Here is a 27,937-nt window from a genome sequence, read left to right on the forward strand (position 1 = left end):
TTCATGTACAATGCTGATCTGCCGTCGACCGGGCCCAGGTTGTCCCCTCGCGGGTGTTTGTGGGCCCAAATGTCTCGGGTGCTAGAGGCATCCAAGTATGCATAGTACAATTCGCGCAGATGTTTCGATTCAAGGGAGAACAAAGCGTCTTGCGACCGGATCTAGAACCAGACCAACACATTGAAAACTATCAGTGTACAATCCAATCATGCAGCTGCCCGATAGCTTGGAACGATCCGGCGGTTACATGCGTCTCTAGCCGGACCCACTAAAACGTTACAGATTCTTGTGCGCAAAACAGAGATTGCGCGTTCTACGATTCCACCCGAGGGCCCTGAAAAAAAAAACATTTGCTGTGAAGAAGTTGATCATCTTTACTTTCATAAACGAACGCAAGCTCCTGACGGATGTCGCCCGTCGGGCAGTTAATTATCGGGAGAGACTATGTGACTCTAATCCCTTATCAAGATGTTGCAATACAAGACTGTAAAGACGATAATGTGCCACCTGAGCTCACTGGATAAAACCCCGCGACTCATATTTTGTACTGAATTATACCATGCCCGCAACACCCTGCGCCGAAAGCAACCGCGTACGCCACAAGCCAATAATTCGAATCCTTGCTTTAGTTCAGGAAAACGTAAGCAGCAGCGCCGAGGAAGACCAGGGCCAGCGATGACTGGAGCTGAGAACCAGAACCAGTGTTGGGGGGCGAGCTAGTAGTGGTAGAAGCAGGGGTAGAAGTAGCGCCTATTCATAGTAAAATAAGGTTAGAGAATGAGATTCATTTCTACATGCAATTCGGAGCAAAACTTACTGGTCCTAGCGGCGGTAGACGAAGAGTTGGCGGTGGAAGTCGTGTTGGCAGCGGTGGGGCGAGCAGTGGTGGTGAGGGTCGATGCGGTGGTCACCGAGGAAGCAGAGCTCGAGGCAGTGCTCGAGGCGGCAGTGGTGCTGCCAGAGGCAGTTGTGGAGACGGCACCAGTACCAACAATGTTGAACTGCTGCGAGTAGTTCTCGGCGTCACCAGAAGTGTCCTTGATGCCGAAGGCATAGGTGCCAGACTGGAGCTCAGAAGACTTGAGAGTGACAGTGGTGGAGCTGCCGGTGAGACCGCCTAGTGAAGCACGATCATGTAAGCCTAGGATCTAAATATTTCGTTTCAGGCATTTGAAGAATACTTACTGGCAAGAGTCTCAACGGTCCTCAGGTTGGTGGAAGGACCATCCTTGAGGTAGATGGTGACGGGACCACTGGCGCCAGACCAGGTGAGCTCGAAGGGCTTGTCAGCCTGGATAGCGAAGTTGCTGTTGGTGAACTGAACACGAGCCTCGACGATGGCAGCCAGGACGGCGACGCAAGCAGAAAGAGTGAACTTCATTTTGATGGTTGGTGGTTGAATCGAGACTGAGCGAAACTTGTATGAAGTTGAAAGAAGCGACTTGAAGTGGAATGTTAGTAAACAAGTTGTGGAGTTCGGAAAGATATCTCGGTCTTTGGGGCGTTGGGGCTGGAATGTATGTAGGCGAGTGGGCGTTGTGAAACAAGAACAGGCTGACGGGTATTCTGGGGAGGATCTGAGGAAGATCTGACTCTCGGATCCTATGGAAACTGGGAGCCCAGCCAAAGGTGTTGTTCTCTGATACGAGAACGAGCTTGAGGGGGGATCTTGCGAAGATGAAAACGGGAAAAGAAACCGTATGCTTACCAGAAAGAAGTAATTACAAAATTATGTTGCTAAAAGAAGCTCGTAAAGTCTTGATGATGGAACGATCGTAATGAGTTGGGGGTGAAGAGTAGAGGAAAACAAACCGCGTAGTGGGCAGACGGGGGAGGACAAGAGGTTTTATTTTCCCAGCTCGCCAATTTGCCTTGGGCACCTGCCATAGCTACTCAGGGGAGAAGGAGCAGGGCCGGCCCTGACAACCACAAAAATGTTGACATCCAATGCCATACTGTACGGTACGGTACACGCCCGGCGCATCCTTCCTTACCAGTGTCTACCAAGCGACAAGGTAGGTTGCTCCATGACTTCCTTCTTGGTCCCGTAGGCGCCAAGCCACATCAAAAAACCCCTGTGGGCCTTGGTTTTTGCTTCCTTCCCGTGGGGTGGGCATCGATAATTTCCCAAATGACGAAAAGTGGGTCTCAATGTCCGATGGGATTCGTCGGGATTGCCACTGTTTACAGGGGGGTCGGACTCTCGACAAAAATCCAAAAGGAGTAACACACCACCTTCAAGAAGCATTCTGGTTCCTGCCGACACGAGAACATGCGCATTTACAGTGGCGGGAACTAGACAACCTGTTCTTCGACCTTGTCCAAAGGCTTGGAAGAATAAGCTCTCAACGGGCAGTGAGGCATTCGCAACCAAGAAAAAAAAAACCATGACCAAGTCTGTCGATCTTTTTCTGTTTGTCTCTCGGTCGTTCGGTTGTATCTGTGATCCATGGTGTGGACCCGATAATATTAACAGATGTGGATGCCGTGCAGGCTTGGAGAATCGACGAGGGGGGCCACAAGATTGGATTTCAGGGATGTGATCTGTTTGGACTTTCATCTCCCCAGCTCCAGCTTACCAACTAGTCGTGACCTTTGACGGTAATATATCAGTAGTAGTAAATGGCCCACAGGGACCACAGCTGCCAGCCCGAAATATGAGGTCCAGAAGCAGCGATTCAGCACGCTTTCACGCGCCAACGGCTCATCCGACCATGCTGTGCCTGCAGCCCGTTGACTGTCATCCCAGCTAGTCTGGAACCTTAAATGAGATGCCAATTCATTGTATCTGCTAAAGGAGATTTTCGCCTGCTGCTGCACGACGCACAGGCTCTTAACCCGCCCACACCCCGAGGCACGCACGCCCCCGGAGGGCAAAGCAAACTTGGCTACTGCCAGTCTGCAAGTACACTTGAGGTGCCTGACGACCCCAACTTTCCAATCTGCCGCCCCTCTTTTTCTTCGCGTGGAGGTTGCCCGATAGCCTCCCCGGTGGTAAAAATTTTCTTTTTAACCATGACTTAGTTTGTAGGAAATGCCGAGCGCAACACTGTTTTATGAGAGCATCATGCTGTCTTGAACCGAAATAAATCAGAAGATAAATCGAATTGAAGAAAGTGGCTTGGACCAAGGCAAGAACTGATCGACATTCACCCGACATATCTATCCTATGAGCCTGTCCCGGTCCATCGCCGTAGGGGCGTAAGGGGCGTCTTTACTTCTGCAGTGGCCATTGATCTGTCCTACCGTGCCGCTGTCCTCCAGATGAACTCCCAGGGGTCTAGACCAGAAATAAATCTGACATCATCCTGCTGGTCACAAATAATGTATCAAATACAGAATTCCTCTCGGCCAATGAGGTTCGACACGGTAAGCTCTAGCCGAAAATGGTATTGAACTGGTCACAAAGCTCGTGATTTTCATTTCATGCAACCTGTTTATGTTGTACTGGCTTTGACTGGCAAGACTGGTTCGAATTTTTATTGTACTTCGTACTGGGTTTAAGTGAGCCAAGAAAGCACAATCGTTTACCCCATAATGTAGTATCAACCAGACAAGGACCGAAGCTTGCCGAGCTGGGAGGTATTAGACCACCAAGACTGTTCCAAGCTCGCACACCCCAATATTTTTGCCACCGTTAACCGCCAGCTCCGATTCGGCTCTTACGGTAGCGAACACTGCACAACTCCCCGGCGCACGCCTTCCGTCTCCTCGGCCACCCAGTTGACCGTCGTGCCAGATGCCGTCATCCTGTCCACAAAGTCGTCTAATGACCCTCCAACACCAAAGTACAATCTTTTAGCCGCCACTATACTTGTCGCCTTCCCTCTCGCCTGCTCCCTCCGCAGCACTTCCAGGAGAGTCTCGGCGAATGCGCCAAGCGCAAATGGGGAGTATATGGTCTCGGCGCCAATTACAAGCGTGCTGGGATTTGAATGCTCGGCGGCCTCTGGTGGAACAAACTTATCGCTGTAGAGGAGCTCGACGAGCGCTGGTGACCAGCCGCCCGAGACAAAGGACAAATTGATTTTTGATTTCTCCAGGAAGGACTGGAAGGCAGCCTTCACCTCTTCGCTGAGCTCAAGCTCGCCCTCTTGCCCCTCGGAGGAGAGCGCATCTTGCACAAGTGTGCTATGTGCTTGTTGACTAAGTGCCCAAGTGAGCACGAAATTCGGCAGTGTAACAAGATATAGCACGGACGGGTTGTAGTCCGCCATGGTCAGTGACAGCGGAAACTTCTCTGGCACGGCTCCAGTCTCGGCTGCCCATTGAAAGACGGCAAGAGACGGCAGAGCAGTCCCGCACCCAAGCTATCTCAAGATGTCAGCTGGCATACATAGCACGGTGACGGCCTAGCCCATGGACTCACCTCAATCATTCGCAGCGGTCCATTATTCAGTGCCAGGATAGGTGAATGCGCATCTTGAGAAAGCACCTTGACCAGATCAACGCTACTCTCCCAGCTTTTGAAGCCGCCCTCGTATATGCCACTGCGGACATCATGTTTTCCCAATCCCGTGTCGTCCTCGCCACCAGTCCCCAGCTCGTCGTCCTCTGCCGCCAGTTGGACGCGAACGTCGAATAATTCCCGCCTTGGCAGCTGGATCCTCTTCCCTTGTCCGAGGTCGATGTCTAGAAGACTGTATACAATCTTTGACGGCAGACGCGAGAGCATGTGGGCAACATCGTGATGCTCCGCTGGCAGCTGTGGTTTACCCTCAACTGGAAATGCCCCCTTGTCTGCAGTGGCCTTCTCTGCTGGAGGCAGGGGTACTGCCCGAGTAGGCACCCCTTGCTCGGTGCTGCCGGTGTTCTCTATATCGTCACCAGAGAAAGAAAAAGCGAAGCCGCCTGCCATTGTCGGAGGGGGGGAAAAAAGCGGGGTGCTGCTGCACACAGTTCCCTTGTCACAAGATCCTATTTCCGCGGGGGTAGTTTCGGTTTAGTTCATATCACTTCAGGGAAACCCTTTTGCCGAAAGATCTGTAGTTCTCGACGTTGTGACGTGGTCGCACAATGCAAGGTTTACGAAACGGTTGTGTATCCTCCACTGCCGGTAGATGGGATGCAGCTATGCGCATGATGGTGGGGTTCGATTTGTTTGTGCAAGTGCACTCCACTGCCAATCAATTCAGGCAAAAATTTCAACGTAGAGTGTTGCTTGACAGAGTATTGCTTAACATGAATAGCAAAAGCGGACTGCTGGCCAGGAATGGGGAATGGACCGAGCCATAAAAAAATTCTGCATGTTGTATACATGGAGTTGCTTACATGGAGTTGCTTGTCTACCTATCCTATAAGATTTAGAAGGTCATACCTTGCTCTTAAGAGTACATTACATATATTACAATGCTCGGTGAGACCTGGTACCCAATACTGTGTGTACTGCAATCGTCAAGATGCATCCATTCAACCACGTGACTCGACTGCATCTATGTGACTTGGTGCCAGTCAACGAGGGACCCTAGGAAATGTGGACAACCGACAATTCGTTCAGTCTCGTTTTATCGTGACCAGGCTATCGGCAGTATATCGGAGCTGTAGCAGGGTTACGAGGGCTCATGGCCTTCGCCCTCGCCGCCCTCTCGCCTTGCTTTGATAGCCATCATCAGCTCGTATAGCTGACCAACTTGCTGTTCTGTTATGGGTTTTTAATGTTAGGTTGTCGTCTGCAAAGTGACTCACAAAATTACACGAAGAGTACGTCTAGAAGTCTTACCACTCAGTTTCTCAACCTTGGCCTGGTCTATCTTTTCTCCCTGCCATGACTCTCCCTCCACTTGCTGGGCATAGAGTTGCCACTCGGTTAAAAAGCCAATCTTGTGCCACAAAGAGGACTCGTCAGCGACACAGCCCCCCGATCTCAAAAGTCTACCGACAACTAGAACACCCCGTCCGTCCATGTGATGGCAAAATCCGACTTACAAGATGTGCCGGGTTGTCAACGTTACGGTGGGCCCTAAACTCAGCCTTGATGTACTCGTCTCCAAGTAGCCGCATCTCGGGAGGCAAATGCTTGCGGTGCGCCCTGAACAGCCTTCGATACAGTGGAATAGGCGGCAGCAAAGCCAAGGGTGCCGGCCTCAGAGAGGACGAGGCGGACGAGTTGGCTGCCGCTGCCATGCGTCTTGCCATGGAAGCCCTCATTTTTCCCTCCTTCTTCTTCTTTTCTTCCAAGACGATTCACGGCTGACGTCGATCAATCAGGATCCGAGTGATGAAAAGAGGTTTTAGAATAATTCCGGTGTAATTGGAGTGAGAAGAAAATGCAGTAATAAAAAAATCGCTAGTATAATGGTACAAAGGACTGATGGAAACACGAGAAACGTATATTGGTTCAAGGTGAGACTGTCGCACCCGGAGTGAGCCGACGAAAGACAGGCCGCTATTTTTTTACGGCTTGCGCCTATGGCCAGAAGCAGCACCACAGGGGTCTCATTTCGAGGTCATACAGTGCGTTTTTGGCATAGCGATACGGTGCCAACGAACGTGTTCTGCTTTCTTCTACAGTCGCCCTCGTCATTGCAGAAACCGTCCCAAGGTAAAAGAAAAAGCTTGTACAACACAACAGGTCGGTATTTATCGGTAGCTTTTTAGGTATCATAATGTTGTTCTAAACAGAAAAAAAAAATGCATCTGTCATTTATGCCATAACCCCACGACGCCCAAGACATTTTTGCGCCATATCACCATTTCCCTTCTAGAACCTCTGGAATCCAGACCGATTGAATGACAGCCACCTTCTTTGCGTAGCTCTTTTGCGTAAAAACATGCTCCAAAAACATTATGGCCTCCTTCTTCTGCCCATGCAGGCTGCTGGACGGATGTATGGCCACGACGTGTTTGCCCTGCGACGTCACGTAGCTCAGGTCCGGGGCGAGCATGGCCGTGCTCGTGCAGAATCCCTTCATGAAGCACTTGGTGATGGTCTCGGCGGCCTCGGGCGACAGCGGCACGAACGGCTGCGGGTCGGGCGGCGGCTTCTCGGTCAGCATGCCTTCGGACACGCACAGGGACCGCAGCTGCCGCCTGATGTTGAGAGCCTGACGCATTGTGCGCAGGTTGATCTTGCGCTTCTTGCACCACTCGGTCCGGTCGCTGTTTTCTGCCGTGTACATCTGCATCGTTGTTAGGTACACCATAAGGTCGCCCTCACGGCGCCGCAGCTCGCGTCGGTACTCCTCTACCTCCTCGCGCGCCTCTTCGGATTGTAGCTGGTGGAATATATCGTCTCCACCGCTGATGCATGATATGATATCAATGACCTCCAAGAGACAGTCGTACGCTGGACTGGCGGCAGCCAAAAGCACGCGCCCGAGTGGTGCGGCAACGGGAAGTCGTGCCATCTTCCTACCCAATTCCGTGATGGCCCCCTCGTCGTCGATGGCGCCCAAGATGTTGAGTTGCACCATGGCTTTCTCCATGCGTGAGATCTTGGGTGTATCCATCAATGGGAAGGTAAGAAGGTCATCCACGCCGCGTGCCATCATGATGAGCGCGGCTTCACGGACATTGTTCCTCAGGATCTCTGGCAGATCCGCGTCCCGCATTTCCTTGTACACATCCTGCGTGTAAAGTCTATAACATTTGCCCGGCGCCTCACGTCCTGCACGACCCGTCCTCTGGATCGCAGATGATTTGGAAATGGCATCCACGAGGAGCGACTCGAGTCCTAGGCTGGCTCTGTACTGCTTCATCTTTGATTTGCCAGTATCTATGACGTAGCGCACGCCGGGGACGGTAACCGATGTCTCGGCAATGTTTGTGGCCAGCACAACCTTTCTTACACGCCCCTTGAGGGGCCTGAATGCGGCATGTTGTGCCTCCATCGAGAGCTGTCCAAATAGCGGAAGGGCCTTGATTTTGGGCACATCCGAAGCCAGCGTCGCAGCATACTCTTCGATGAGCCTCTGGATTTCTTCTATAGGCTCTTGGCCATAAAGAAATACGAGAATGTCCCCAGGTAGGGGCTCTCCGCAGTGAATTTTGAACACGGTCTTCACAACTTCATCCGCCAGTACTGGAACGGGTTTTGGCGAGTGTATGATCTCGACTGGAAATTGTCGGCCTTCGATCTTGAGAGTTTGTGCAGCTTCTGTATCCGACCCGACCTGGGCCTTGGTGTCATCCTTGGGAATCGAGAAGAAATTCTCCAGGGTCTCAATATTGGCTGTTGCACTCATTGCCACAACCTTGAGCGGCACACCGCCGCGCCCAGGTTTATCCGGAGACAACAGCATCTGCTTCAAGAAACCGCACAACAGGTCGACGTCGATGCCTCGCTCGTGGACCTCATCCACGACGACGGCGCTATATTGCCGAAGACTTGGGTCATGCAGGAGCTCTTGCAGCAGCATACCCTCAGTCAAAAATTTGATCTTGGTTCCCTTGGGAACATTGTGGTCGAAACGAACCGAGTATCCAACAAGTCCTTCCGCCGCGCCAGGATTCGCACCGGGCGTACCGCTGGGCCGCAGAGGAGTCCCGGCCTCCCTGGCCACGCGGTGCGCCAGCGTCGTTGCGGCGACTCGACGCGGCTGCGTGACGGCGATCATGCCGCCGACCTTGCGCTGCTCCTTTCTGCCGTTTGAGAGCGTCATGGTGACCTGCCTCGGCCGGCACCATTCCTCATCTGCCAGGAACTGCGGGACCTGTGTACTTTTTCCGGAACCGGTCTCACCCACTAGGATTAGAACGTCATTCTTCCGCAGATGCTCGCGGATGGCCTCTTGGTGTTGCCATATCGGCAGCGCTTTTCGTAGGGGCAAAAGCGTGGGGTCGCCTTTCGCCTGGACTGTCTTTGAAGTTGCCGCGCGTGCGGTCGCTGACTTTTTCCGAGTCGGCGCAGCTAGTGATGAATATTTTCCACCATCCTTCTGGTCATTTTTTCCTTGAATACTTTCCTTCTTTTTCCTTCCTGCCTCAACCTCCTTATCCTTCACTTCCTTCTCCGTTTCCTGGGCCTCTTTTTTAGTCTCTGCCTGCTTTGGCTTGGGCACACCATTGAGGAATCCATCTAATGAGATGATTTTGTTGCCCGGAAGCCTGATTGCTGGCCCGGATTTGTCCTTTTTGCGCTTTTTCGAAATATGCGAGTCCATTTTGTTTTTCACTGTTTTTTGTTCTTGGTGATGATCGATTCTGAGATGGTTTTTGGAGGCGGATAATTTCAGTGGGTCCTTCAAGAATTTGTATGGAACGCCCAGGCTCCACTCCTGTGGTCCCATATAGCCAGGCTTGCCAGGAACCTTTTGGACTACCTTACGCATCCAGTGGGACTTTGTTTGCTCCCATACATAGGTAGGAACGAGAGTATTTTAAGAACATGTACAAAACACCTAATTCACTGATACAAGACAAAGATGGCAATAGGTTTCAGCTGTCATCAATTGATTCTAATCCTGATCCCGATTAGGTATCTAGGTAACCATCAACACATCGCACCCACAGGGGAATTCATCAGTAGAGCTCCCTGACCAGTGTAAGAATTCAGCAGGGAATCTGTCTGATTATGCAGAAAAAAATTGAAATACCCAATATATCTGTCCTTAACGGCGCAGCCAAAGACTATAAAAGACAAAAGCAGCTCATTGTCATCGACACACATGCATTCTCTACCAGTTCGCCCCTCATCAGCCAGTTGCTTAACCCTTTTTGTAGATGCGGTCCAGCTGCTGCTTGTTCCTTTCAACACCGTCACTGACACCGTCGCTCTGTAGATTACGTTAGCATGCCATCCTCTCACAGCAACCCCGAGTATCTGTCGCGCTAGATTGTGACTTACCTTCGTCTGGAGCCTGCCGATGAGCTGGTTGGATTCCTCAATGCGCGGTGCAAAGCTTCGTGCAATTCTATTGAGCGTGGCCACACCCGCTTCCATCTGAGGCATGATATTGTTGTTGATCTCGTCCTCCTTCGCCCGGCGGTCTGCGCGCAGGGCCATGTTCTCAGGGTTATCGTCCTCCTCATCCGACTCGTCGAACACAAACTTGTTGTTGCTCGCCGCCTTCTCCGACGAAGACAGGCCAAGGGCTCGGCGGTTGGCCATATTCGTCTCAATATCCTTGAGATCGCGCTCATACTGAGCCTGCGACTCGTATGCGTCCGCGCGCGTGGCTTCGCGAAGCTCTCGATCCTTCTGGGTATTCTCAAGATGCTTCCGCTCGCGTTGTTCCTGCTTGGACTTGGACATGAAGGGGTTCCCTGGGTTCCACAAACTGCGGTTGTAGTGCTTGAGCTCCTTGGTTCGCTCCTCTGCAGTACGGTTGTGAATCCTGGCCAAGTCAAGGTTACGCTCCGTGTTGCGCAGCCGCTCGTCCTGTTGTGCCATGTTTTGCATTGTGCCGTTGGCCGTCTCGATGGTGCTGTTGATGATGCCCAAGATTCTGTGTCCCGTATCAACAGTGGCATCTCTCTCTTGGTCGATTTGCCTCGCGAGGTCGCGCTCTTCGAGCTTGATGCGTTCCTCCTCGGTAAGCTCCCGGTCCTCGCCATAACCTCCATATTTGTTCCCGGTCGAGCCTTGGTTGCCTGCTCCATAGCCGCCGTTTGATGCCCCGTAGCCGCCTGCCGAAGCCCCATAGCCACCAGCATTCCCATTGGGACCGCGGGGCGCATTTTGCACTCGCTCTTTGCCTCCGCCAAATAGGGCCTCCTTGCCTGCCTGGTCGTCCATAGCGTCGGTCCGGCCAAGACCACCATAGCCACCGGGGCCGCGGCGACCGGCCGAAGATTCGTATCCACCACCACCGCCGCCACCGCCGTTATCGTTGCCGTACCGGTTGGAGGATCCGTAGCCGCCCGAGGCTCCGTAACGCTCGTTGCCGTAGCCCGATGACTGTTGCGGAGGCTGTTGCTGCTGCTGCGTTTGGTATGGAGGAGGAGCCGTGCTAGTTGAGCTCATCGAGTTCACAGAGTTCATCGAGTTTCCGCGTGCAGGCCCGCTGGGTAAACCCCCACGTGGTCCGCTCGGTAGCCCACCACCCGGCCCAGCAGGCAATCCGCCAGGCGGTCTGACCTGAGACTTGGGAGCGGCATTCGGGTAGGCAGCATAGGGATCGTTTGCCGGTTCTTGGGCATACGGGTTTTCGGTTGGAGGTTTGGGACTCTTGTCCTTCCTTCCTAAGAATTTCTTCATTGTGGTGTACTTTGTCGACGAGCGTGCCCTCGCGGCGTGAGAGAGAAACGAACCAGCGTCAGCGTCGTCAGCAATGTATGGTGTTGTCTATCAAAGGACAAAGAATAAGAAGACAGTGTCACTTGAAGTTAAATGGAAATGGTCAAGAAAAAAGATCGAAAACCTGGTCAAGATGTTGAAGGAAAAAGAAAAGGCAAAATGGCCCTTGGCATCCCTTTGTTGCAAGTTGAATCGTCGCTTGTTTGAGGATTGAGGGGACAAACGCTGTGTGGAGCGACCGCTTTAAGTGCGAGGGGCCATCCTAGATGCCTTGGCTTGCTTGGCCTGTCAGCTACACTACTGCCGGCTTGGGCATTTGCGGAGGCAGCCTGAACAGGGAGTGCTTCGCCTCAATAACTGACGCCACACCACCACCACATTGTAAATAAAGTACATACGTTTCGTTGATTCTTTTTATTTTTATGGTTATTTCATTCATTTTATATTCTCTCAACTTTTTTTTTTATAAATTGATCGTAGCATTTTTTATTCATCCAGATTTCCCACTTGGATTTGGAGCATTGGTGAAATTTGACCTGGCCTCGAGATATTCGACTCCGTGTTTCTCCAGTGGCTGGATTTGCATTGTGCCACAGCGCGGGCAACGTCACCCCGAACTTACTGGCTCTTACTACGTACAGTACATGGTATGTCCATGATGGGAAAGACCCTGAACGGCCAAAGGTGAACTGGATCATCTGACTCCATCGACCCAAGATCTGAAGTATTGCAGACTCAACAACAGTCCGTCCGTTACTGCTAATATGGTAGCTGGTGAGGATATCAACTCAAAAAGCTGGGCGCAGTACTGTAGGCGCAGAGAAATGGAATGCTGGACATGGTAGCCTGAGGTATCGAAGACATTGTGACAGATTCAATTTTGAAATAGTGTTTGCACTGTTGAATTGGAGTGTGAGGTTTACCTGGCATTAATGGGTACATAGCATTGGTTGAAGGGTTGAGATCAGGACCCGCCATGACTCCACCTCGACACGAAATTGGAAAGACACCAGCAAAAGGTGTAACAGTCACTCCGCTACTTTGCGACTCTATTCGACTTTAATTAGTCACACCACAAGGTAGCGTCAAGAGGCAAGAACCGCTTCAGCTTCCACCGACATAAAGCAAAAAACCTCCCCTTCCAAACTGCTCAAGCATTGTCTCTCATTGGCACCAAAGAGAATGCTCAACATTGATTGTTAAGGTCACCTTGTAAAACTGTTACCTTTGTGACAGTACCTTCCTCATCATTAGAGAAAACAATTTTGGCACACAAACTCGACCTAAAACTCAAGCAGGTCTTTATCTTGTTATCTGCCCTTGAGCAGGTTATATACTCTTTTCGCTTGGGAATCACGATGATCCCTAGATTACATATATCCCAGCACCTTTTTATGTCTTTAGGCGATGCAATAACATTATCGCGGCATCAACACTGAGCGATCTCGAATTATCTATCATCCATAGTAGCTAGCACTTCCCCCGCCAGTTTGTTGTCTCGTTTGAGAGAGAGAGAGAGAGATAGCAAGGAGCTGTCAACAAGACGTCAACGCCGGTCACTGCGGATCTTGAACTCAAGACACCGCATCATTGTTCAGTCTCGAACATGTCAGTCTTCACGTACGACCCTGACCCCCCACGGGTTTCGTCTCCTTGGCTCCAGTCCGCAGATCCGGGGAAATCGCGCGAGTCTTCGCCGGTCCCCGCCGGCCCCACCGCATCAGGGCTCCTCTCGGATTATGGAGTTACCAAGCTGGAAGCTGAACCTCAGGAAGGGCCGACAGAGTATAAACTGCATCTACTCCTTCGGCAGAGGCGCAAGTTCCGGTACATGAGTACTACCAACCGTGTTGCCGGTTCCCAACTGCCTCGTCCAACTCCTGCCGAGCCAAAGGCGCTCAGACATCGTGCTGCCAGTGTTTCTACATCTGCTCAGACGCGCCAGGCACGTCTGCTGCAACTTACTACCCAGCTTTTCTGGAGGTTGCGTCAGTCTTCGCCTTATCATGCTTCGACCAGCCAGGAGGTGGTGATCCCACAGCTTGCAGACGATTTTACTTCTTCAACTGTGTCGATCAAGCCTGGGAAACCCCTTCCGGGTCTTGAAGAGTCCAGGGGTGCCCTCTATGAGATTGGCGTGGCTGACGATGGTACCCTCGTCGGCCTCACCAAGGATGAGTTGGATGAAAGTTTCGCCAACTTACGGATTATGGCGGCCAGCTTAGGATGCGTGGTTGAGATTCTGAGGCGTGTTGTTGTTGGTGAGTGTGAGTGGGTGGATGATTCACCATCTAAAGCCGCCCATCGAGAGGACCTATGGGTCGCCGAGGCTCTCGTGACTCCAAACAAAGGATCTACCGAACGCATCGAGTGCAATGGCCACTCCAACGGTTCTGCTCATCAGGATGCGGCCAAATCGGATCCGACACCGAGCGATGGCCCATCCGCTACCGAACAGCTGAGAGTGACGCTAACCGGGCCAACAACCTCCGGTAAGTCGACCTTGCTTGGCACGTTGTCCACCGGTACACTGGACAACGGCCATGGAAAAAGTAGACTCAGCTTGTTGCGGCACCGACACGAACTTGCATCAGGTGTCACCAGCTCAGTGGCCCAAGAGCTTATTGGCTACAGAGACAATGAGGTCATCAATTATGATAATGGGAATATCGAGTCCTGGATTGGGATTCACGACTTCACCGGAGACGGGCGCCTGGTGTTTGTGTCTGATTCCGCTGGCCACCCACGGTACCGACGGACAATCCTTCGCGGGATCGTGGGCTGGGCACCTCACTGGACTCTACTTTGCTTGGCCGCAGACGATGATGAGGGTATATCTGTCGTCACTGGCCTCAATACGCCTACGCAAGATGGAACCGAGTACTCAACGAGTGGAATCGATTTGGCCAAAGCGCATCTCGAGCTCTGTCTCAAGCTTGAGCTGCCTCTAGCCATCGTCATCACCAAAGTTGATAAAGGCACCAAACCCGGTCTACAAAAGATATTGAGCAAAGTTCTCACTAGTATCAAACAGGCCAATAGGACGCCTCGGCTCCTTCACCCAGGGCGGTCGAGCAACCTTGACGCTGCTCAAATATCTGATGAAGACTTGGATAGCGTGAAGAAAGCCATGGGGGAAATGTATGCCAGTGGTGACTTGCTTAGTACCGTCCCTATCGTGTTGACTAGCGCGGTGAACGGCGCTGGCATCGGGCTAGTCCATGCGCTCTTGAAGACGTTGCCGTTACCTGCTGTGCCTACTTCCCAGGACTTGACCGGGCCGGCTTTGAACCCGGAACAACCCGCGAGTCTCTTCCACATAGAGGTCGAGTTCAGCCTACCGGCATCTCACGCATCTTTGGGCGGAAGCGCCAACGACCAAGCGGACCTTGGAACCGTTGTCGCAGGTTATCTTCGGTTTGGAACCATATCTGTTGGAGATCAGGTCGTGCTTGGCCCATTCCCATCGGATGAGGATGACAACAAAGGCTATGCCCCACCGGAGGGCCGACATTCCCCTGCCAGCTATGGGGTGTCCTTGACACATCCTTCGGCGGCGGAACTGAACCGCTTCGCGACGCGCACTCCCGTTTCGGCGTCCACAATCAAGGGGGAGTGGCATACCGCCCGTGTCGTCAGTCTGCGCAACTTACGCCTTCCTGTCCTCAAGCTTGAAGCAGGACAAGCTGGCACTGTCGGGCTTGTCATCGATCCGCAGAAGGAACCCCGGATGGAGGACAGCTTATTTGAAACAGTGCCTCCGGTTGCTCCCAAGATCAGGAAAGGGATGGTTCTGGCCATCCCGAGCAAGCACATGCTCGACGGAGACATCTCGTTGCAGGCCGCCAGCGGTCTCACTGCAGTCTTTCCTGGTCCAGAAGCAGCCACTCTTTCTGCCGGTAACCTAGTAAACATCTATGTCGCCAGCGTCCGGGCCACAGCAAGAGTTTTGAGGGTGTTTGAAAGCTCTGGAAGCATAGGCCCCTATGGCGGTGCATCTCCTCGTGAGGACGATGATGATGATGTATTTGGTTTCAACAATGGGCATGATGACATGGAGACGCAAGGTGACCAGTCTTTGGTCCACAAAAACGTAGAGATTCGTCTCGAATTGCTGAACAACAGGGAGTGGATAGAGCTTGGCTCACGCATTGTGATTCTAGAGGGAAGTCGGCCTGAAAGCTCTGGCCTGGAGGGGTTTGTAGGTACCGTAGTGGAAGTGGTGGACTAGCATCTGGCAAGATGGGACGATTTTGGTTCATGGCTGCGTAGCAGCTATAATCATGTTGAGAACCAGCGCGGAAGAGACGAGCGGGAGGATGGGGCATGAATCGAGTTGGCAGTTGGACAACGTACGTGGCCGGTAGTAGAGAATTCCGTAGACTTTTCGTTTTCGTTAAAACACGTGTTTGCTTTTACTCCAAGTTTCTCCTCCCCATCTGTAAAAACCCAGATTGTGTAACAGGACTGATTCAAGAAAGGAAAGAAAAAACCCCCAGATTTGAAGTCGATACTCCGTTCCGCCCAAACGCCTTGACTCCCAAGCAATGCAAATACTGAAGCAAGCAGCTTTTTACTCTCTCATGCCCTCACAAGGCCGTAGAATAGCGTCCACGTCAAAATGAAACCCGCCAGCCCGCCAAACAAACCACCCGTCCAAAGGTCAAAAGGGCCCCTGAAGTATCGACTGGAATCGAGGAAGCCCTTGCCGGCGGAGAGTGAAGTGGGGGCGACGCGGAAGACGTAGAATATCGCGGTCGTGAGAAAGCTGAAGAGGATGTAGAACAGGAATCCGGAGTACGATTCGAGCCCAAGGATTCCGGCGGCGACTCCGAACAAGGATGCGGTCAAGGTTTGTACGTTGGAGACGATCTGTTTATCGTTGTTGTTTTTGTTTTTGCATTCGGGTTATGTTAGCTTTATTATTACAGAGGTTGAGAGAGGTTCAGGCGAGGCGCTTGGGCTGGCAGCCCGGCGCAAACGGAGAAAAGGTTGTCCTAAACGAACCTTGGTGTTGTGCATCACCGACTCCTGCACAATTGGTGCGATCTGGTAGTCGCGCTCCGAAGGCATCTTGGAAGGGGGAAAAAAAAGGAAAAAAGGCGCTGTGTTTCGACTACCCTGTCTGTGTCTTCGGTGCTCGGCGAGAGCGTCGGGAGCTTCGTTCGTTGGGAAAGAGGCGTAATTTCGCGATGTCAATGCACTCCAAAGTACGCAATCGTCGCTTGGTCCAGGGGCCTCTTTGTACTGGAGGTACTGTATACCTAGGTACCTACCTACCTTAGTTAGGTAGGTAATAATGTTTTTGGTTCTCTATCGGACCCACAATGATGAGGAGCTCCCCCCAGATTGCTTGTGATACCAACCGAATGCTTACTTAATACGGATTTCTTTTGTTGGAGAGGGGAAACAGAACAAGAGTCAACCTATCAAGGGGTGTGGGACAAAGCAATTTGCTTTCGAGTCGGGTCACACGTGAAAGTTGCAAACCACGAGGGAAGGGTCACAAAGCCATCGTCGGTAATCCCCACAAGCATTTGAGGAGTTCCTCTAAAAAAAGAGCTCTTACTAAGTATTCTACGGCCCAAAGTTATTATTACAAAACCCCTTCCCAGACAAGGGGTCGATTGGGGGGACATGGGCGGAAACCACGGGAGACCTAGATTAGATCCCTTGCCGACATTTTAATTTAAAACCGTCATAGCAACAATCCCGGCCTTCGCCCACAAAGAAGACAGGCCTGTTTTGGGGGGAGAGCGCTGTGGCCTTTCCTCTCTCACTGCTTTTACGACGTAATCTTGTCTGCGCGAGAACGAGAGAGGCCCAGCAGACCGGACGGAAAAGCATATCCTTTTGGGTTTGAGGCAACTAATCCACCGATATTAGTTGTTTTACCCTCCCCCTTTCCCTCCCGCCCGCCCCCAGACGCCACCGACGTCTCTAATACTAGATACTGTCGCAAACAAAGTGCTACGAGGCTAGTACCTGACAGAGGCCATCGTGTAACTTTTGTTTCTGTTGCCGTGGCGTTCAGCCGTCTTTGTGCCGAATCATCAAAAGGCACCTGCCAACCGAACATCGCCTGCGTTGCGTCGACCGTCCCTCACTTTACTTGACCATCCCTACCAGTCAAGTTTCCCACGCCCCCCCAGATGGAGAGATTTGTAATAAGGTAACCTCTTCGCAAACTCCAACCCAACCGTGTCAGAATCGTCTTAATATAACATATCTTCTACATGGAGACTGTTATTTTTGACGAGAGCCCGTTGGCTGCATATTTGAATGGTGAGTTGCTTCCTCTTCGCCGCAGCCACAGGACGTCCCGTTTTTCCAGCCTTGGGAAATGCACATGCGGGAGATCGACAGCTCTGAACTACACCAGCAAGCACAACAATGCCATCGGTCGTCTCACGTTTGTTCACAATACTGACAGTTATACCTGAAGACGAAGCCGAGGAACCACCCCGATCCGGTACATGGACACCGCCCGCCGAGCCCGAATACAATGCCGATACGCCGCCACCCAGCCCTCCTGCGCCATCGTTTGCCCCCGGTGGATTACCCGTAGTCAAGAAGCGCTTCCGCCAGAAGCCGGACCCCTTGCAAGTCCAGATTCCAAGGAGCTACACGCTACCAACGGCCCTTCGGAACCGTTATTCGGTGAGACGCTTCAGACCAAACAAACATGTGTGGGGAGATCATAGCTGCTAACCCTGTGGGATAGACTGCGGTCGCATCACGGATTGATCGAGCGGATAACGCCAAGTTTATCGAGCAGTTCCGCTATACCGTCGTCGCTTCTCAATTGCTCAGCGGTCACTCTATACTGGGAGCGCAACATGCCTTGTCCGGACAGGGACAGCAGCAGCTGTCAGGGGAAGATGCCGGTACTCCTGTCGTTGGACAAGGACTCGTCTTGACCGTTGCTGGCGCCTTCGCCCTCGCCTGGATCATTAGCTGGCTCCGGGCCGGTGGACTCTCCCACTTGACCAAGCAGAAATTCGTGGTTGGTCTGGTCGTGCTGTTGCTGTTCGCCCTGGTCGGTCATTTCTTCATACGACACAGGTGGCAGAAGTATCTGCGGGAAAAGACATTGACCGAGCTCAACACATTCGTTTCCACGTCTCAGCACTTTGACGGCGCCATCAGCGCTGCGGTTTCCCTGATCCAAGAGGTAGAGCTCGTGTCCCGGGGCTACAGGATGTGAGTGTTACCGATCCAACAAACGTGGGGCGGACGCATGCTAATCAGTCCGACAGAAGCGCTCCTCTGCCTCCGGTCAGCCGCATGGATGAGAAGAGCCAAACCAGACGGTGCATGAGACTGCGAAAGGCACTCAAGGCCTGCTTTGCGCACTGCATTCCCGAATACAAGCAGACCATGGAAGTTGTCAAGAAATTCGCTGCCGAAACCGACCTGGAGAAGTACCACGATGTATACGACCTGAGCGACCTTGACATCGCCGATGCACTACAGGGCTTCTCTGCGGAGTCTATGGAGGACATGGAATCGCTGCACAGTTTCAAGGTCGCCGCGGCTCGTCTCTACACGCTGCGGAAGATGTTGCTGTGTGCTTTGCTTGCTCTAGAGGTGACCGGGGACAACACGGACTTTCTACGATGGACAACAGTTGTTGAAGGCTTAAGGAACCTGAATGAGGCCACGAGCGTATCCTACATGCGCGTGGCGGATATCCTACAGGATGAGGAGTGTAAGCCTTACCCTCTCATGGAAGGCCAAGCTGCTAGGAGCATACCGCTAATAATCTTTACAGCGTTCCCGGTCATCCCGACACCCAAATTGCCCCTCTCGCCCGGGCGGGAGAGATGGCGCTCGCAGATGAGAAAGCTGGATTCTCTGTCGTCTGGCATCCGTGGCTTGCAGGCCAAGATGACGTTATTGAGGGAGGAGTCAGATCGCGCTTTGAACGAAGCAGAGGATGTTTCAGAGATTGGCCCAAGTCTCATGTCTCAGTACGACTCGATCGGGCAAGATCTCAAGATGCTCACTCAGGCCTGGGAGGAGGGAAGAGCCGCCCTGGCTTCCGGCATCGATCGAAACGAGAAGCGGTTGTCATCTATAAGCAACCTACTCCTATCGCCGACGATTTCCCTCAGTGGCCTTACTACGGTCGACGAAGGAGGCGTCGCTGAGGCTCTCGAGGCCCTCAACGGCGGTGGTGGGTCGCCCTGTCCTAACCGCAAGGAGGGCTCTCCCGAAGCTGAAGTATTTGAGGCCATCGCCATGCCGCGACCGCGCAGTCTCCTCACGAGAGAGGAGAGGCTGGCCAAGATGAAGGCAGACCGAGAGAAGAAGGCCGAGTCGAGAAAAAGCTTGGAGAACGGCCGGTTCATGCTGCGGGAGCTCGAGACCGTGCTCAATGTCAAAAACGAACAGAAGAGCGGGGCTCAGCATCGCAAATCGGCCTCTCTGGGCAGAACCTCACTCTGAGGATTCTCCACGGCATCGTTTCAGGATTTTCTCCTCGCTTGACAAACGACACTGCGCATTCACAACATACTTTTTGGACGACTTTGACGACGTGCAACGACATTGGGGCATTGCAAGGAGTTTTTTTTCCTTCTTCTTTTTTTGCTTTTATTCGATGTTTGGTTTCTTGGATCTCTTTTTTTGGGCGTGATTGAGTTGCTTGAACATAATTGCTTCATACGTAATATTTGGCATCGCTTCACCCAAAGGGACAGTCGCTCTTTTACTTGGCTTTTTCTTTTCTTTTTGTTTTTCCTTCTTGGTCAACATACACTTCATCGGATTACAACTAGGGGACTATGGAAATCCCGACCCAAGACAGTCATGGCTCGCAGGAGCACAAAAGAGCTGATCGAAAGGATATCTCGATACATAACACACACATAACGGATACATAATAGATAACACCCAGCGCTAGAACAGCATATACTTATTAGTCTTAATCCCAGGCATCACGAGGGTCCCTGGTTGTCCACTTGTTTGATTAATCTTACTTTATGCTAATCGTGGCATCGTTATTGACGGTTGCCTAGGTAGGGATGTTGTAGTAATTAGATTCAAGGTCCCACAGATAACAACCTTGGAACATTAGCAGGTGTACTCTGTAAGTGAGTGCACGTGACTGGACTGTATATTGAGTTATGCCAATCATATTTCAGACTGACCGGGCTGGAATTCATGCCTGGGTACCCCGCGTCCGGTGGGGATTCAATTAAGACGTCGACGCGTCTTGAACGCGCTTCGTGTCGACAGCCTTCGATTTTCGCCCAGCTTATGTCGCGATCTGGTTCCCCTCAGCAACCATCTCTAAACATCTGGCGAGTAATACTTTTTTTTGTGTGAACAGAACAACCCAACATTATACCCATACGCAAACAACTCTTTCATTCACAATATTCCAACCAGACCCGACATAGAATCCATTTATTCATTCTTCATAATACCTATTTCAGTATGTACAATCCCCGCATCCGTTTCACCCCTCACTTTGAGTTGAGGCGGGCTACTGCAGCAACAAACAACGTTTTTCTGACCTTGGCTAAAACAACAAAAAGCACATTAAACCGCAGCCATGTTAGAGGCACGCTTAGAGCAGGCTAGCATTCTCAAGAAGGTCAGCATAGTTCTAGTCACATCGCCTGCCACCCGGCCTAAACCTCTCCAATAATGACTACAAACAAATCTGACAATGTGTTTGCAACAAAAACATAGGTTGTCGATGCGATCAAGGACCTGGTCCAAGACTGCAATTTCGACTGCAATGACTCTGGAATCGCCCTGCAAGCCATGGACAACTCGCACGTCGCCCTGGTGTCCATGATGCTGAAGGCCGAGACCTTCTCGCCATACCGGTGCGACCGCAACATCGCGCTGGGCGTCAACCTGACGTCGCTGACCAAGGTGCTGCGCGCGGCGCAGAATGAGGACATCCTGACCGTCAAGGCCGAGGATGCACCTGATACCCTGAATCTGAGCTTCGAGAGCTCCGAGAACGACCGCATCAGCGAGTACGACCTGAAGCTCATGGACATTGACCAGGAGCACCTGGGTATCCCTGACACGGACTACGCCGCCACGGTGACCATGCCCAGCGCCGAGTTTCGCCGCATCTGCACCGATCTGCTGGCCATGTCGGATTCTGGTATGTAAACGTAATAGGATGGGTATGGAAACACCCGGTTGCTAACAAGTGCGCGCGTCGTTGGGTAAATAGTCACCATAGATGCTACCAAGGATGGGATCAAGTTCTCTTGCAACGGTGACATTGGCAGCGGTGCCGTAACGCTCCGCAGCCACACCAACGTAGAGAAGCCGACCGAGAACATTGAAATTGAGTTGACCGAGCCCGTTAGCTTGACTTTTTCGCTCAAGTACCTGGTCAACTTCTGCAAAGCCTCGGCATTATCCGGCCAGGTCAAGATTTGCCTGTCTGCAGAGGTTCCCCTCCTGGTCGAGTACAACCTTTCCGGCAGCAGCTACTTGCGATTCTACCTGGCGCCAAAGGTAAGCCTGATTCCACTCGCTGCATTTAACTATGGCTTTTTTTTCATGCTTGTTGCTTTTTGGTTTCTTTCTTTTGTGCACTTTCGGTACTAATACGGAGATTTCCACAACAGATCGGTGACGAGGAGTAAGGTTATTCCCACTTTCCTTCCAACATGACATTTGCACTAGGCGCGGCGCAGGCTTTTGGAATGTGTGATTTTTTTGGTAGAGTACGAGATACCATGGGCGAAGAGAGAATATCCGGATGATATTATCTCCTCGTATGGCTTATGATATGCCAGTCCGGATTGGAGTAACCGCCACTGAAAATGAAGGGGTATGTGGCAGAGCAAAAAAAAGGATAACGCTTGGGGTCCAGATGACCCTTTTTCATGTCTTATTTGATGGTAATGATAGAAAATGCAAAACTGAAAGAGGCCTCTCCTGGTTGCCAGGCAAGCCTAGAACTAGTCTACCTAGTTCTAGTACTCAAGCCATGAGAATGGTAATCTTAAAAGCTTGATAGCACAAGCAAGTGTTAGGTTTGACCCTAACCCTGTGTGCTATCTGGATCAAGTGTGTGTGACCTGACTTGGCGGGGCAGGAGCATGTGCCCCAGCGACTGACGGCATTTGTGCGTGGTCACTGGGCAGAAGCTTACCGTCTTCGGATGTTTCCAACTGCTGTTGGCATCGGTGACTGGCTCCGTTCTGGTTGTATTGAAGAGTCATCCCCCCCATCTATCCTTGATTTTTATAAACTCAAAAAACGCCAATGAGCAAAAGCGACCAAATTAGAACACACTTGAAGCGTTGTGAATCTTTTGACATATTCTTGTTGTTACTTTCAGGTTTCTCTTTCTACGCTCTGTGACTATTTGCAATAACTTTTGTCGATTATCCCATATTTGGGTTGGGTTGGGTTTCTTTTCTTTTGCCAACATTCACCCGGATTGGTTCGGCTCCTGGTCGGCTTGAACCTATCGAATCGCCCACCATGTACTCGGAGCTATCCGTTCCAGAAACCCGGGTCTTGTCGGTGGCTAGCCATGTAAGAGCAAACCCCCTGATACAAAGTCACCTACATAGTCAAGCATAACGGCCCAGGCAGGGCATTGGTAAAGAAAGTTCATTCGCTAACCATCAAATTTGCAGGTTGTGTCTGGGTGAGAGAATTTGCTTCGTCCCATGTTACAGGCGGCCTCGGGAGAAAAACAAGAACCCCATTTGCTGATTTTCACTGATTCCCTGGCATCACAGAAATGTGGGCAACAAAATCGCCGTATTTACCATGCAGTCTCTGGGCTGTGAGGTTGCGGCTTTGAATACGGTGCAGTTCAGTCCGTTACTTGCTCTCCCACCTCTCTCCTTTCCTATTATCTTTTTCATGTCCCAAACGAACTCAACCCAACCCCTTGCCAAAATCTTCTATCTTGCAATGCTCGCCCAGTTTAAATCAAGTCCCATAGAGCACAAAAGTTTCACAAACAAGTGAGCTGACCCAAAGCAGGCAATCACACGGGCTATAGGCAATTTAAGGGTACAAGAGTCTCTGCGGGGGAGATCTCGGACCTTTGGGAGGGGCTGAAGCAGTCGCACCTGGACGATTTCGACATGATGCTCTCGGGTTACATACCCGGTGCAGAAGCCGTAGAAGCTGTGGGAAGGATCGCCCGAGAACTCAAGGCGAAGGGGAGCAAAGACTTCTTCTGGGTCTTGGATCCAGTTATGGGCGACAATGGGAATCTCTATGTGGCACAGGACGTCGTGCCAGCATACAAGGGCCTTGTGGAGTTCGCTGATCTTATTCTCCCGAATCAGTTTGAGGCCGAGTAAGAAGCAGCCCCTCCATGTTCCCCTCAAAACCCATTGTTCCTTTTTATTTCCTTGTTTATGCAGAACAACTAACATAGGGGGAAAGGGTCCTTTCCGAGGTCAAGATCGTCGACCTGACATCCCTCACTCAGGCAATCGAGGTCCTCCACACTCGGTTCGGCGTTCCCCACATCGTCATCACCTCGGTCACGCTGCCGCACCCGGACCATCCCACCAAGACCATGTGGGTAGTGGGATCGACCAGGACATCGTCAGGGAAACCGCGGCTCTTCAAGATCGTCTTCCCGGCCATCGACTGCTACTTCAGCGGGACGGGTGACATGTTCGCGGCGCTGATGGTGGCACGCATGCGCCAGGCCGTTTTCAGCAGTCCCGACCACGAGACGCTCAAGGCGCAAAAGTCGTGGGTCAGCGACGACTCGGTAGAGACATCCGAGTTGCCCCTGGCCAAGGCGGCCGAGAAGGTTCTTGCTACGATGCACGAGATTCTGACCAAGACGTCGGCGAGTATGGACGCCGACATGGTCAAGATCAAGGCCGCGTTGGGTCCCGAACCAGCAGCAGACGACGAGGCAGCCGAGTACAAGAGGAAGATGCACTTACACAAGTCCAAAGCTGCCGAGCTGAGGCTGGCGCGAAATCTGGATTCGTTGCGGTTCCCCAAGGTGGAGCTTCGGGCGGTGCCGATGTAGGAGGCCATCCTTCTAATCTCTTATTTCCTTTTGGGCTTCTCTTGGTAGAATAGGTTCTTTGCTTGGGTTAGACGAGTAGACTTCACTGGCGCATCCGTTTTGATTCCTAGATAGCGTATGATGTCGGGGCTTTTTCGTTTAATGTTCGTTGTTTTTGTGCCTAGACGGGAACCAATATGCATGATACCGCAAACGCCTGCTGGATGCCCGGATGCGATCCAAATCCTCCCAATCCTCATTTTCTAATAATTTTTCATGGTCGCATTACAAAGACTTGGGCATCCCTTTCAGCTACGGCCCGTGCTTCCGAAGCCACCGGCACCACGCACGCTCTCCTCAAGCTCTTGCACCTCGACAACCTCGGGAGTGTAGATGCGCTCTATAACGAGCTGGGCGACGCGGTCACCCTCCTCGACCTTGAAGTCGGCGTCGGAATGGTTGAACAACAGGACCTTGACCTGGCCGCGGTAGTCGGCGTCGATGACGCCCGCGCCCGTGTCGATGAAGTGCTTGGCCGCGAGACCGGACCGCGGTGCGATACGACCGTCTGTAGTAGCGAAATGATGCTTTTGCATGAGCTGGCGAGATCATGTACAGAAAATTCCCGTCTTGCAGCCACGAACAAAACCAAAAGAAAAAAAAAAAAAAAAAAAAAAAGAAATCCCAAAAAAGAAGGAATATCACTCACAAGTGCCAGCGGGGACGGCCATGCTGATGTCGGTATCCACCAGCGCCTTGCCGCGGGCCGGGATGACGGTCTCCTTGGCAGCGTAGAGGTCGTAGCCAGCGGCGAAGGCGCTGCCGCGGGTTGGGAGGCGAGCCTTGTCCGAGAGCTTCTTGATCAAAAGCGGGGGTGCCTGCTCGATGGTGGTGGTGGCCGGCTGGGCATCAGCTGCGGTGTTCTGGTCGGCCATGATGGGCACCGTATCGACTTTGACTCGCTTGGCAGGAGGTGAGGTTGGCGGGGATGCTGCGGAGGGGGGCGCCTCTGTCTGGTCGGCGTTCATGCTTTGACTGGGGCCTGATTAAATCGGGTCGAGAAGCGACTGCTGGGAAGCCGCGAAGAAATGTTACGAGTACTGAGGTGGAGCAGATGAGAGCCTACAGAGGGAGCCAATTTGTATCGAACGCAGAGAAGCTGATCCCGTTATCACTTTGTTGATGGCCCATGAGTGGCTCAAGGCCCCACGAATTGCTTCCCCCACTTTTTGGCGGTGAGATTTGGGCAACGCGACGGACAAGACGCGTTTAATATGGAGTTGCACATGGTGGAATGTCATTGGCCAATGGCCCACCCAGTATACACATCAGGGCAATCCCAGTCAGCTCTGGTCAACCCTGACTTCAAACTGTCTTGCACAGCTTCTTGACTGCTGATCAAGGACGGAACAAGTCAGCCAAGGTACCCTTGGATACATACCTTGGTGCGTATTCAACAGCATGCAAGGATGCGAGTTACCATTCTACACAATGGTTCAGTCTCTCGGCCTTTTCTTCCCGAATCTAGGGTCAGTTGCGGTAATATAGTAGGCGCTTATTTTGTAGTATAACGTAACGTCCTATGCTTCCCATTAGACGGGGTCGTCTGTATTTCCATCCATAATATGCCGCGCGGGGTCATGTCGGTTCGAAGCCAAAAAAAAAAAAAAAAAAAAAAAAAAAAAAAAAAAAAAATCTGAGTACCTCCGGTCGGTACATTTCATTCGAGCTCGGTGGACGTCAGTCATCTCAGTCATCCAAATCTTTTCCAAAGTCAATGAGCCGCAAACGGGTCGCATCTTTGGGGTGAAACTGTGCGACCCTGGAACGGATAAGGAATCTGGCGGCCGCCGACTCCTTTGGTATCTGGACATAAGACGCCCAGTGGTCACCCTCGGACTCGACAAGTTTCTGCAGCAGCAGCTCCGTAAGTTCGCGCATGTCAGAACCTGCCGCTGCCGTCTCGTCCCAGTTCTGCCTGGTTTTGGACCCTGGACGAGCTGAAGGACTTCCCCAGATCTCGTCGATACGACGCTGCCGCTTCTCTGGATCTGCTGCGCCCGTTGCCTTCTTGAGCTTCCCATGCGAGCTGAAGCCTGCCACTAGGCCATCCGAATCAATGTCCATCATCTCACCCACAACGGGACCTCCTAGCTCTTCGGCAGCTAGCAGCGGGGCGAGATGTTCATCGATGAATTTGTTGAACGTTTTGAGTAATGCCGAGGTTTCCCTGTCATAAGTTCGTTTCTTGATTTTAAGCTCCTGGATCCGACCGTGCGATATTTCCCGGGGTGTAGGTTCGGTTCTTGACTCAAGCCCGTTACGCAACGACTGGATGCGTTCCTCTAGGCATTTTCGAAGAATGCGCTGGTCCTCAAGACCAGACTCCTCTGCCTCGAGCTTTCTCCTAGCCCTTTCAACAGCGGCCTCTTGTGCCTCCAAGAACTCACGCGATTCGGTCGCGGTCCTGTGGGTCCTACGCGTCGCCAGCAAAGCAGGCAGTAACGAATCTCTACTGGGCAAAATTGGTGCCGATCCAGTGACATCTTGATAGGCCGTGATCATTATCTCAAAGGATCCCACGGCTGATGGAATCACAGCTGCGGCAGTGCCGCTCGACTGCAGAATCTACTTGTCGTGTGTACCCCAGGATGAGCATGTTAGCCATAAGCATATCACGGGTAGGTACCAGTGTGGCGCGGTGCGGTTAAACGCTATGCCAGGGGCTCGTTTTGAAACATACTCTATGTAAGGTTTCATCGAGTCCCTTGACCATCCTCTCAAGCTCGACGATAGAGCGATTCATGCTGGCTGCATGCCTTTCGCTATCGCCTGTGCCGTGACTGGACATGGCTGTTATGACGTGCGAATTTGGTTTTCTTTTTCTTTTTTTCCTTTCCTCTCTATTTTCTCTTTCGGCGAACGGACTGGGACCACCTTGGTATGGAAATGGCGCCGGTGTTCTTGCAAGCTCCTAGCTCCAAGCCGGTGGCTTTTTTCCCCAGGTGCCTAGTGCAGTCGCTGTTGACGCGTGGCAGGGTCACGGTCACACAACACAAATGCAGGCTGGGAACAGGACAAAGCAAACAACAAAATTGACTGATTGCCTGACTGGCTTTGCTGGCGGGACTTGAAACCGGCAGAATTTTACTTTGAAAAAGCAGAACTGCCTTGGCGTGGTAAGGGTAGCAAACAGTTCGCCCCTGATCCAGATATCGAAGCACGACGATTAACAAAAATAGTATGAGTGGAGTGGCGTGCGTCGTACCTTGCTGCGTTATTGTTATGTATACTTTTATTTTTGAAATTGCCGATGGAATCGTAAAGGAGTGCTATGGTCATTTATTTCAGCCCGAATCGCCGACGGTCAGATGATCAACGAACTGCACGTAAACGGACCGTCCGAGCGTGGATGAGGCAGGCAACTAACTACCTTGACCAATATTTGAAGGATAGCGGTAGGTAGTCGGTAAATACAGTACAGAAATGCCAGCCGTCACGTCGCGGGAACAGACACGGATGGACTTTCAGACCCAATGATTGATTCGTTGGCTCGAGTGCCAATCACAAAGTCCCTTTTTATTTTTTTGTCTTTCTTCTTCCTCTTTTGGATTGGTGACTCGACAGCGTCGTTTTTACTCCTTTCGAGTCAATAGATGAAAGAAAACTAGGTAAGAGAAATAAAACTCAAATACCCACTCTATCCTACAGTAGATAGAAGATGTACATAAATAAAATTGAAAGGTGACGGAGGACACGTGCAGCTTTATAGGTAAGGT

General features: G+C 51.8%; 13 protein-coding genes across 13 annotated transcripts; 5 read left to right on the plus strand and 8 right to left on the minus strand.

The window, feature by feature from the left end:
* Positions 1–155: 155 nt before the first annotated feature.
* PgNI_08816 (uncharacterized protein) lies at positions 156–2,012 on the minus strand. Its single transcript, XM_031128806.1, has 4 exons — positions 1,709–2,012; positions 1,186–1,441; positions 818–1,117; positions 156–750 (listed from the first exon to the last, which is right to left on the minus strand). Exons 2-4 carry the CDS (start codon positions 1,379–1,381, stop codon positions 626–628), a joined length of 621 nt encoding a protein of 206 aa, XP_030979007.1. The 5' UTR covers positions 1,382–1,441; positions 1,709–2,012; the 3' UTR covers positions 156–625.
* Positions 2,013–2,151: 139 nt separating this feature from the next.
* Positions 2,152–2,586, plus strand: PgNI_08817 (uncharacterized protein; the record flags this gene model as incomplete). The annotated part of the gene is made up of 2 exons (XM_031128807.1): positions 2,152–2,306; positions 2,397–2,586. 2 exons carry the CDS (start codon positions 2,152–2,154, stop codon positions 2,584–2,586), a joined length of 345 nt encoding a protein of 114 aa, XP_030979010.1.
* An 874-nt stretch (positions 2,587–3,460) lies between these two features.
* Positions 3,461–5,008, minus strand: PgNI_08818 (uncharacterized protein). The gene is made up of 2 exons (XM_031128808.1): positions 4,370–5,008; positions 3,461–4,310 (listed from the first exon to the last, which is right to left on the minus strand). Exons 1-2 carry the CDS (start codon positions 4,856–4,858, stop codon positions 3,663–3,665), a joined length of 1,137 nt encoding a protein of 378 aa, XP_030978982.1. The 5' UTR covers positions 4,859–5,008; the 3' UTR covers positions 3,461–3,662.
* A 250-nt stretch (positions 5,009–5,258) lies between these two features.
* On the minus strand, positions 5,259–6,346 carry PgNI_08819 (uncharacterized protein). The gene is made up of 3 exons (XM_031128809.1): positions 5,926–6,346; positions 5,720–5,819; positions 5,259–5,638 (listed from the first exon to the last, which is right to left on the minus strand). Exons 1-3 carry the CDS (start codon positions 6,145–6,147, stop codon positions 5,550–5,552), a joined length of 411 nt encoding a protein of 136 aa, XP_030978983.1. The 5' UTR covers positions 6,148–6,346; the 3' UTR covers positions 5,259–5,549.
* Positions 6,347–6,686: 340 nt separating this feature from the next.
* PgNI_08820 (uncharacterized protein) lies at positions 6,687–9,101 on the minus strand (the record flags this gene model as incomplete). Its single annotated transcript, XM_031128810.1, has 1 exon — positions 6,687–9,101. One exon carries the CDS (start codon positions 9,099–9,101, stop codon positions 6,687–6,689), a length of 2,415 nt encoding a protein of 804 aa, XP_030978693.1.
* Positions 9,102–9,369: 268 nt separating this feature from the next.
* Positions 9,370–11,392, minus strand: PgNI_08821 (uncharacterized protein). Its single transcript, XM_031128811.1, has 2 exons — positions 9,785–11,392; positions 9,370–9,713 (listed from the first exon to the last, which is right to left on the minus strand). Exons 1-2 carry the CDS (start codon positions 11,135–11,137, stop codon positions 9,645–9,647), a joined length of 1,422 nt encoding a protein of 473 aa, XP_030978676.1. The 5' UTR covers positions 11,138–11,392; the 3' UTR covers positions 9,370–9,644.
* Positions 11,393–12,362: 970 nt separating this feature from the next.
* Positions 12,363–16,456, minus strand: PgNI_08822 (uncharacterized protein). Its single transcript, XM_031128812.1, has 2 exons — positions 16,184–16,456; positions 12,363–16,048 (listed from the first exon to the last, which is right to left on the minus strand). Exons 1-2 carry the CDS (start codon positions 16,247–16,249, stop codon positions 15,758–15,760), a joined length of 357 nt encoding a protein of 118 aa, XP_030978696.1. The 5' UTR covers positions 16,250–16,456; the 3' UTR covers positions 12,363–15,757.
* Positions 12,783–15,407, plus strand: PgNI_08823 (uncharacterized protein; the record flags this gene model as incomplete). The annotated part of the gene is made up of 1 exon (XM_031128813.1): positions 12,783–15,407. One exon carries the CDS (start codon positions 12,783–12,785, stop codon positions 15,405–15,407), a length of 2,625 nt encoding a protein of 874 aa, XP_030978695.1.
* A 649-nt stretch (positions 16,457–17,105) lies between the features above and the next one.
* PgNI_08824 (uncharacterized protein) lies at positions 17,106–20,110 on the plus strand. The gene is made up of 5 exons (XM_031128814.1): positions 17,106–17,461; positions 17,610–17,836; positions 17,901–18,379; positions 18,436–18,887; positions 18,951–20,110. The coding sequence occupies exons 1-5, from the start codon at positions 17,413–17,415 to the stop codon at positions 19,625–19,627; spliced, it is 1,884 nt and encodes a 627-aa protein (XP_030979009.1). The 5' UTR covers positions 17,106–17,412; the 3' UTR covers positions 19,628–20,110.
* Positions 20,111–20,434: 324 nt separating this feature from the next.
* Positions 20,435–22,146, plus strand: PgNI_08825 (uncharacterized protein). Its single transcript, XM_031128815.1, has 5 exons — positions 20,435–20,618; positions 20,722–20,780; positions 20,879–21,308; positions 21,381–21,670; positions 21,784–22,146. Exons 2-5 carry the CDS (start codon positions 20,739–20,741, stop codon positions 21,799–21,801), a joined length of 780 nt encoding a protein of 259 aa, XP_030979008.1. The 5' UTR covers positions 20,435–20,618; positions 20,722–20,738; the 3' UTR covers positions 21,802–22,146.
* A 502-nt stretch (positions 22,147–22,648) lies between these two features.
* PgNI_08826 (uncharacterized protein) lies at positions 22,649–24,179 on the plus strand (the record flags this gene model as incomplete). Its single annotated transcript, XM_031128816.1, has 5 exons — positions 22,649–22,702; positions 22,807–22,817; positions 22,912–22,991; positions 23,162–23,483; positions 23,573–24,179. The coding sequence occupies 5 exons, from the start codon at positions 22,649–22,651 to the stop codon at positions 24,177–24,179; spliced, it is 1,074 nt and encodes a 357-aa protein (XP_030979012.1).
* A 287-nt stretch (positions 24,180–24,466) lies between these two features.
* Positions 24,467–25,186, minus strand: PgNI_08827 (uncharacterized protein; the record flags this gene model as incomplete). The annotated part of the gene is made up of 2 exons (XM_031128817.1): positions 24,467–24,726; positions 24,868–25,186. The coding sequence occupies 2 exons, from the start codon at positions 25,184–25,186 to the stop codon at positions 24,467–24,469; spliced, it is 579 nt and encodes a 192-aa protein (XP_030979011.1).
* A 721-nt stretch (positions 25,187–25,907) lies between these two features.
* PgNI_08828 (uncharacterized protein) lies at positions 25,908–27,901 on the minus strand (the record flags this gene model as incomplete). Its single annotated transcript, XM_031128818.1, has 3 exons — positions 27,427–27,901; positions 26,902–27,361; positions 25,908–26,786 (listed from the first exon to the last, which is right to left on the minus strand). The coding sequence occupies exons 2-3, from the start codon at positions 27,007–27,009 to the stop codon at positions 25,908–25,910; spliced, it is 987 nt and encodes a 328-aa protein (XP_030979014.1). The 5' UTR covers positions 27,010–27,361; positions 27,427–27,901.
* Positions 27,902–27,937: the final 36 nt, after the last annotated feature.

The sequence above is a fragment of the Pyricularia grisea genome (genome assembly GCF_004355905.1).
Source record: "Pyricularia grisea strain NI907 chromosome V map unlocalized Pyricularia_grisea_NI907_Scaffold_6, whole genome shotgun sequence".
Lineage (NCBI taxonomy): Eukaryota > Fungi > Ascomycota > Sordariomycetes > Magnaporthales > Pyriculariaceae > Pyricularia > Pyricularia grisea.

Excerpts from the sequence above, each read along its gene's own strand:
- PgNI_08822 (XM_031128812.1), bottom strand. The coding sequence starts at position 16,249 with ATGCCTTCGGAGCGCGACTACCAGATCGCACCAATTGTGCAGGAGTCG. Across the intron at positions 16,049-16,183 it reads CGGTGATGCACAACACCAAG|ATCGTCTCCAACGTACAAAC; the intron begins GTTCGTTTAGGA and ends AACGATAAACAG.
- PgNI_08818 (XM_031128808.1), bottom strand. The coding sequence starts at position 4,858 with ATGGCAGGCGGCTTCGCTTTTTCTTTCTCTGGTGACGATATAGAGAAC. Across the intron at positions 4,311-4,369 it reads GACCGCTGCGAATGATTGAG|CTTGGGTGCGGGACTGCTCT; the intron begins GTGAGTCCATGG and ends ATCTTGAGATAG.
- PgNI_08824 (XM_031128814.1), top strand. The coding sequence starts at position 17,413 with ATGGAGACTGTTATTTTTGACGAGAGCCCGTTGGCTGCATATTTGAAT. Across the intron at positions 17,462-17,609 it reads GTTGGCTGCATATTTGAATG|TTATACCTGAAGACGAAGCC; the intron begins GTGAGTTGCTTC and ends CAATACTGACAG. Across the intron at positions 17,837-17,900 it reads CCCTTCGGAACCGTTATTCG|ACTGCGGTCGCATCACGGAT; the intron begins GTGAGACGCTTC and ends CCTGTGGGATAG.
- PgNI_08821 (XM_031128811.1), bottom strand. The coding sequence starts at position 11,137 with ATGAAGAAATTCTTAGGAAGGAAGGACAAGAGTCCCAAACCTCCAACC. Across the intron at positions 9,714-9,784 it reads TCGGCAGGCTCCAGACGAAG|AGCGACGGTGTCAGTGACGG; the intron begins GTAAGTCACAAT and ends CGTAATCTACAG.
- PgNI_08825 (XM_031128815.1), top strand. The coding sequence starts at position 20,739 with ATGTTAGAGGCACGCTTAGAGCAGGCTAGCATTCTCAAGAAG. Across the intron at positions 20,781-20,878 it reads AGGCTAGCATTCTCAAGAAG|GTTGTCGATGCGATCAAGGA; the intron begins GTCAGCATAGTT and ends ACAAAAACATAG. Across the intron at positions 21,309-21,380 it reads GCTGGCCATGTCGGATTCTG|TCACCATAGATGCTACCAAG; the intron begins GTATGTAAACGT and ends TTGGGTAAATAG.
- PgNI_08816 (XM_031128806.1), bottom strand. The coding sequence starts at position 1,381 with ATGAAGTTCACTCTTTCTGCTTGCGTCGCCGTCCTGGCTGCCATCGTC. Across the intron at positions 1,118-1,185 it reads GACCGTTGAGACTCTTGCCA|GCGGTCTCACCGGCAGCTCC; the intron begins GTAAGTATTCTT and ends GTGCTTCACTAG. Across the intron at positions 751-817 it reads GTCTACCGCCGCTAGGACCA|GCGCTACTTCTACCCCTGCT; the intron begins GTAAGTTTTGCT and ends TACTATGAATAG.
- PgNI_08819 (XM_031128809.1), bottom strand. The coding sequence starts at position 6,147 with ATGAGGGCTTCCATGGCAAGACGCATGGCAGCGGCAGCCAACTCGTCC. Across the intron at positions 5,820-5,925 it reads TTGACAACCCGGCACATCTT|ATTGGCTTTTTAACCGAGTG; the intron begins GTAAGTCGGATT and ends TTGTGGCACAAG. Across the intron at positions 5,639-5,719 it reads CAAGGTTGAGAAACTGAGTG|AACAGCAAGTTGGTCAGCTA; the intron begins GTAAGACTTCTA and ends AACCCATAACAG.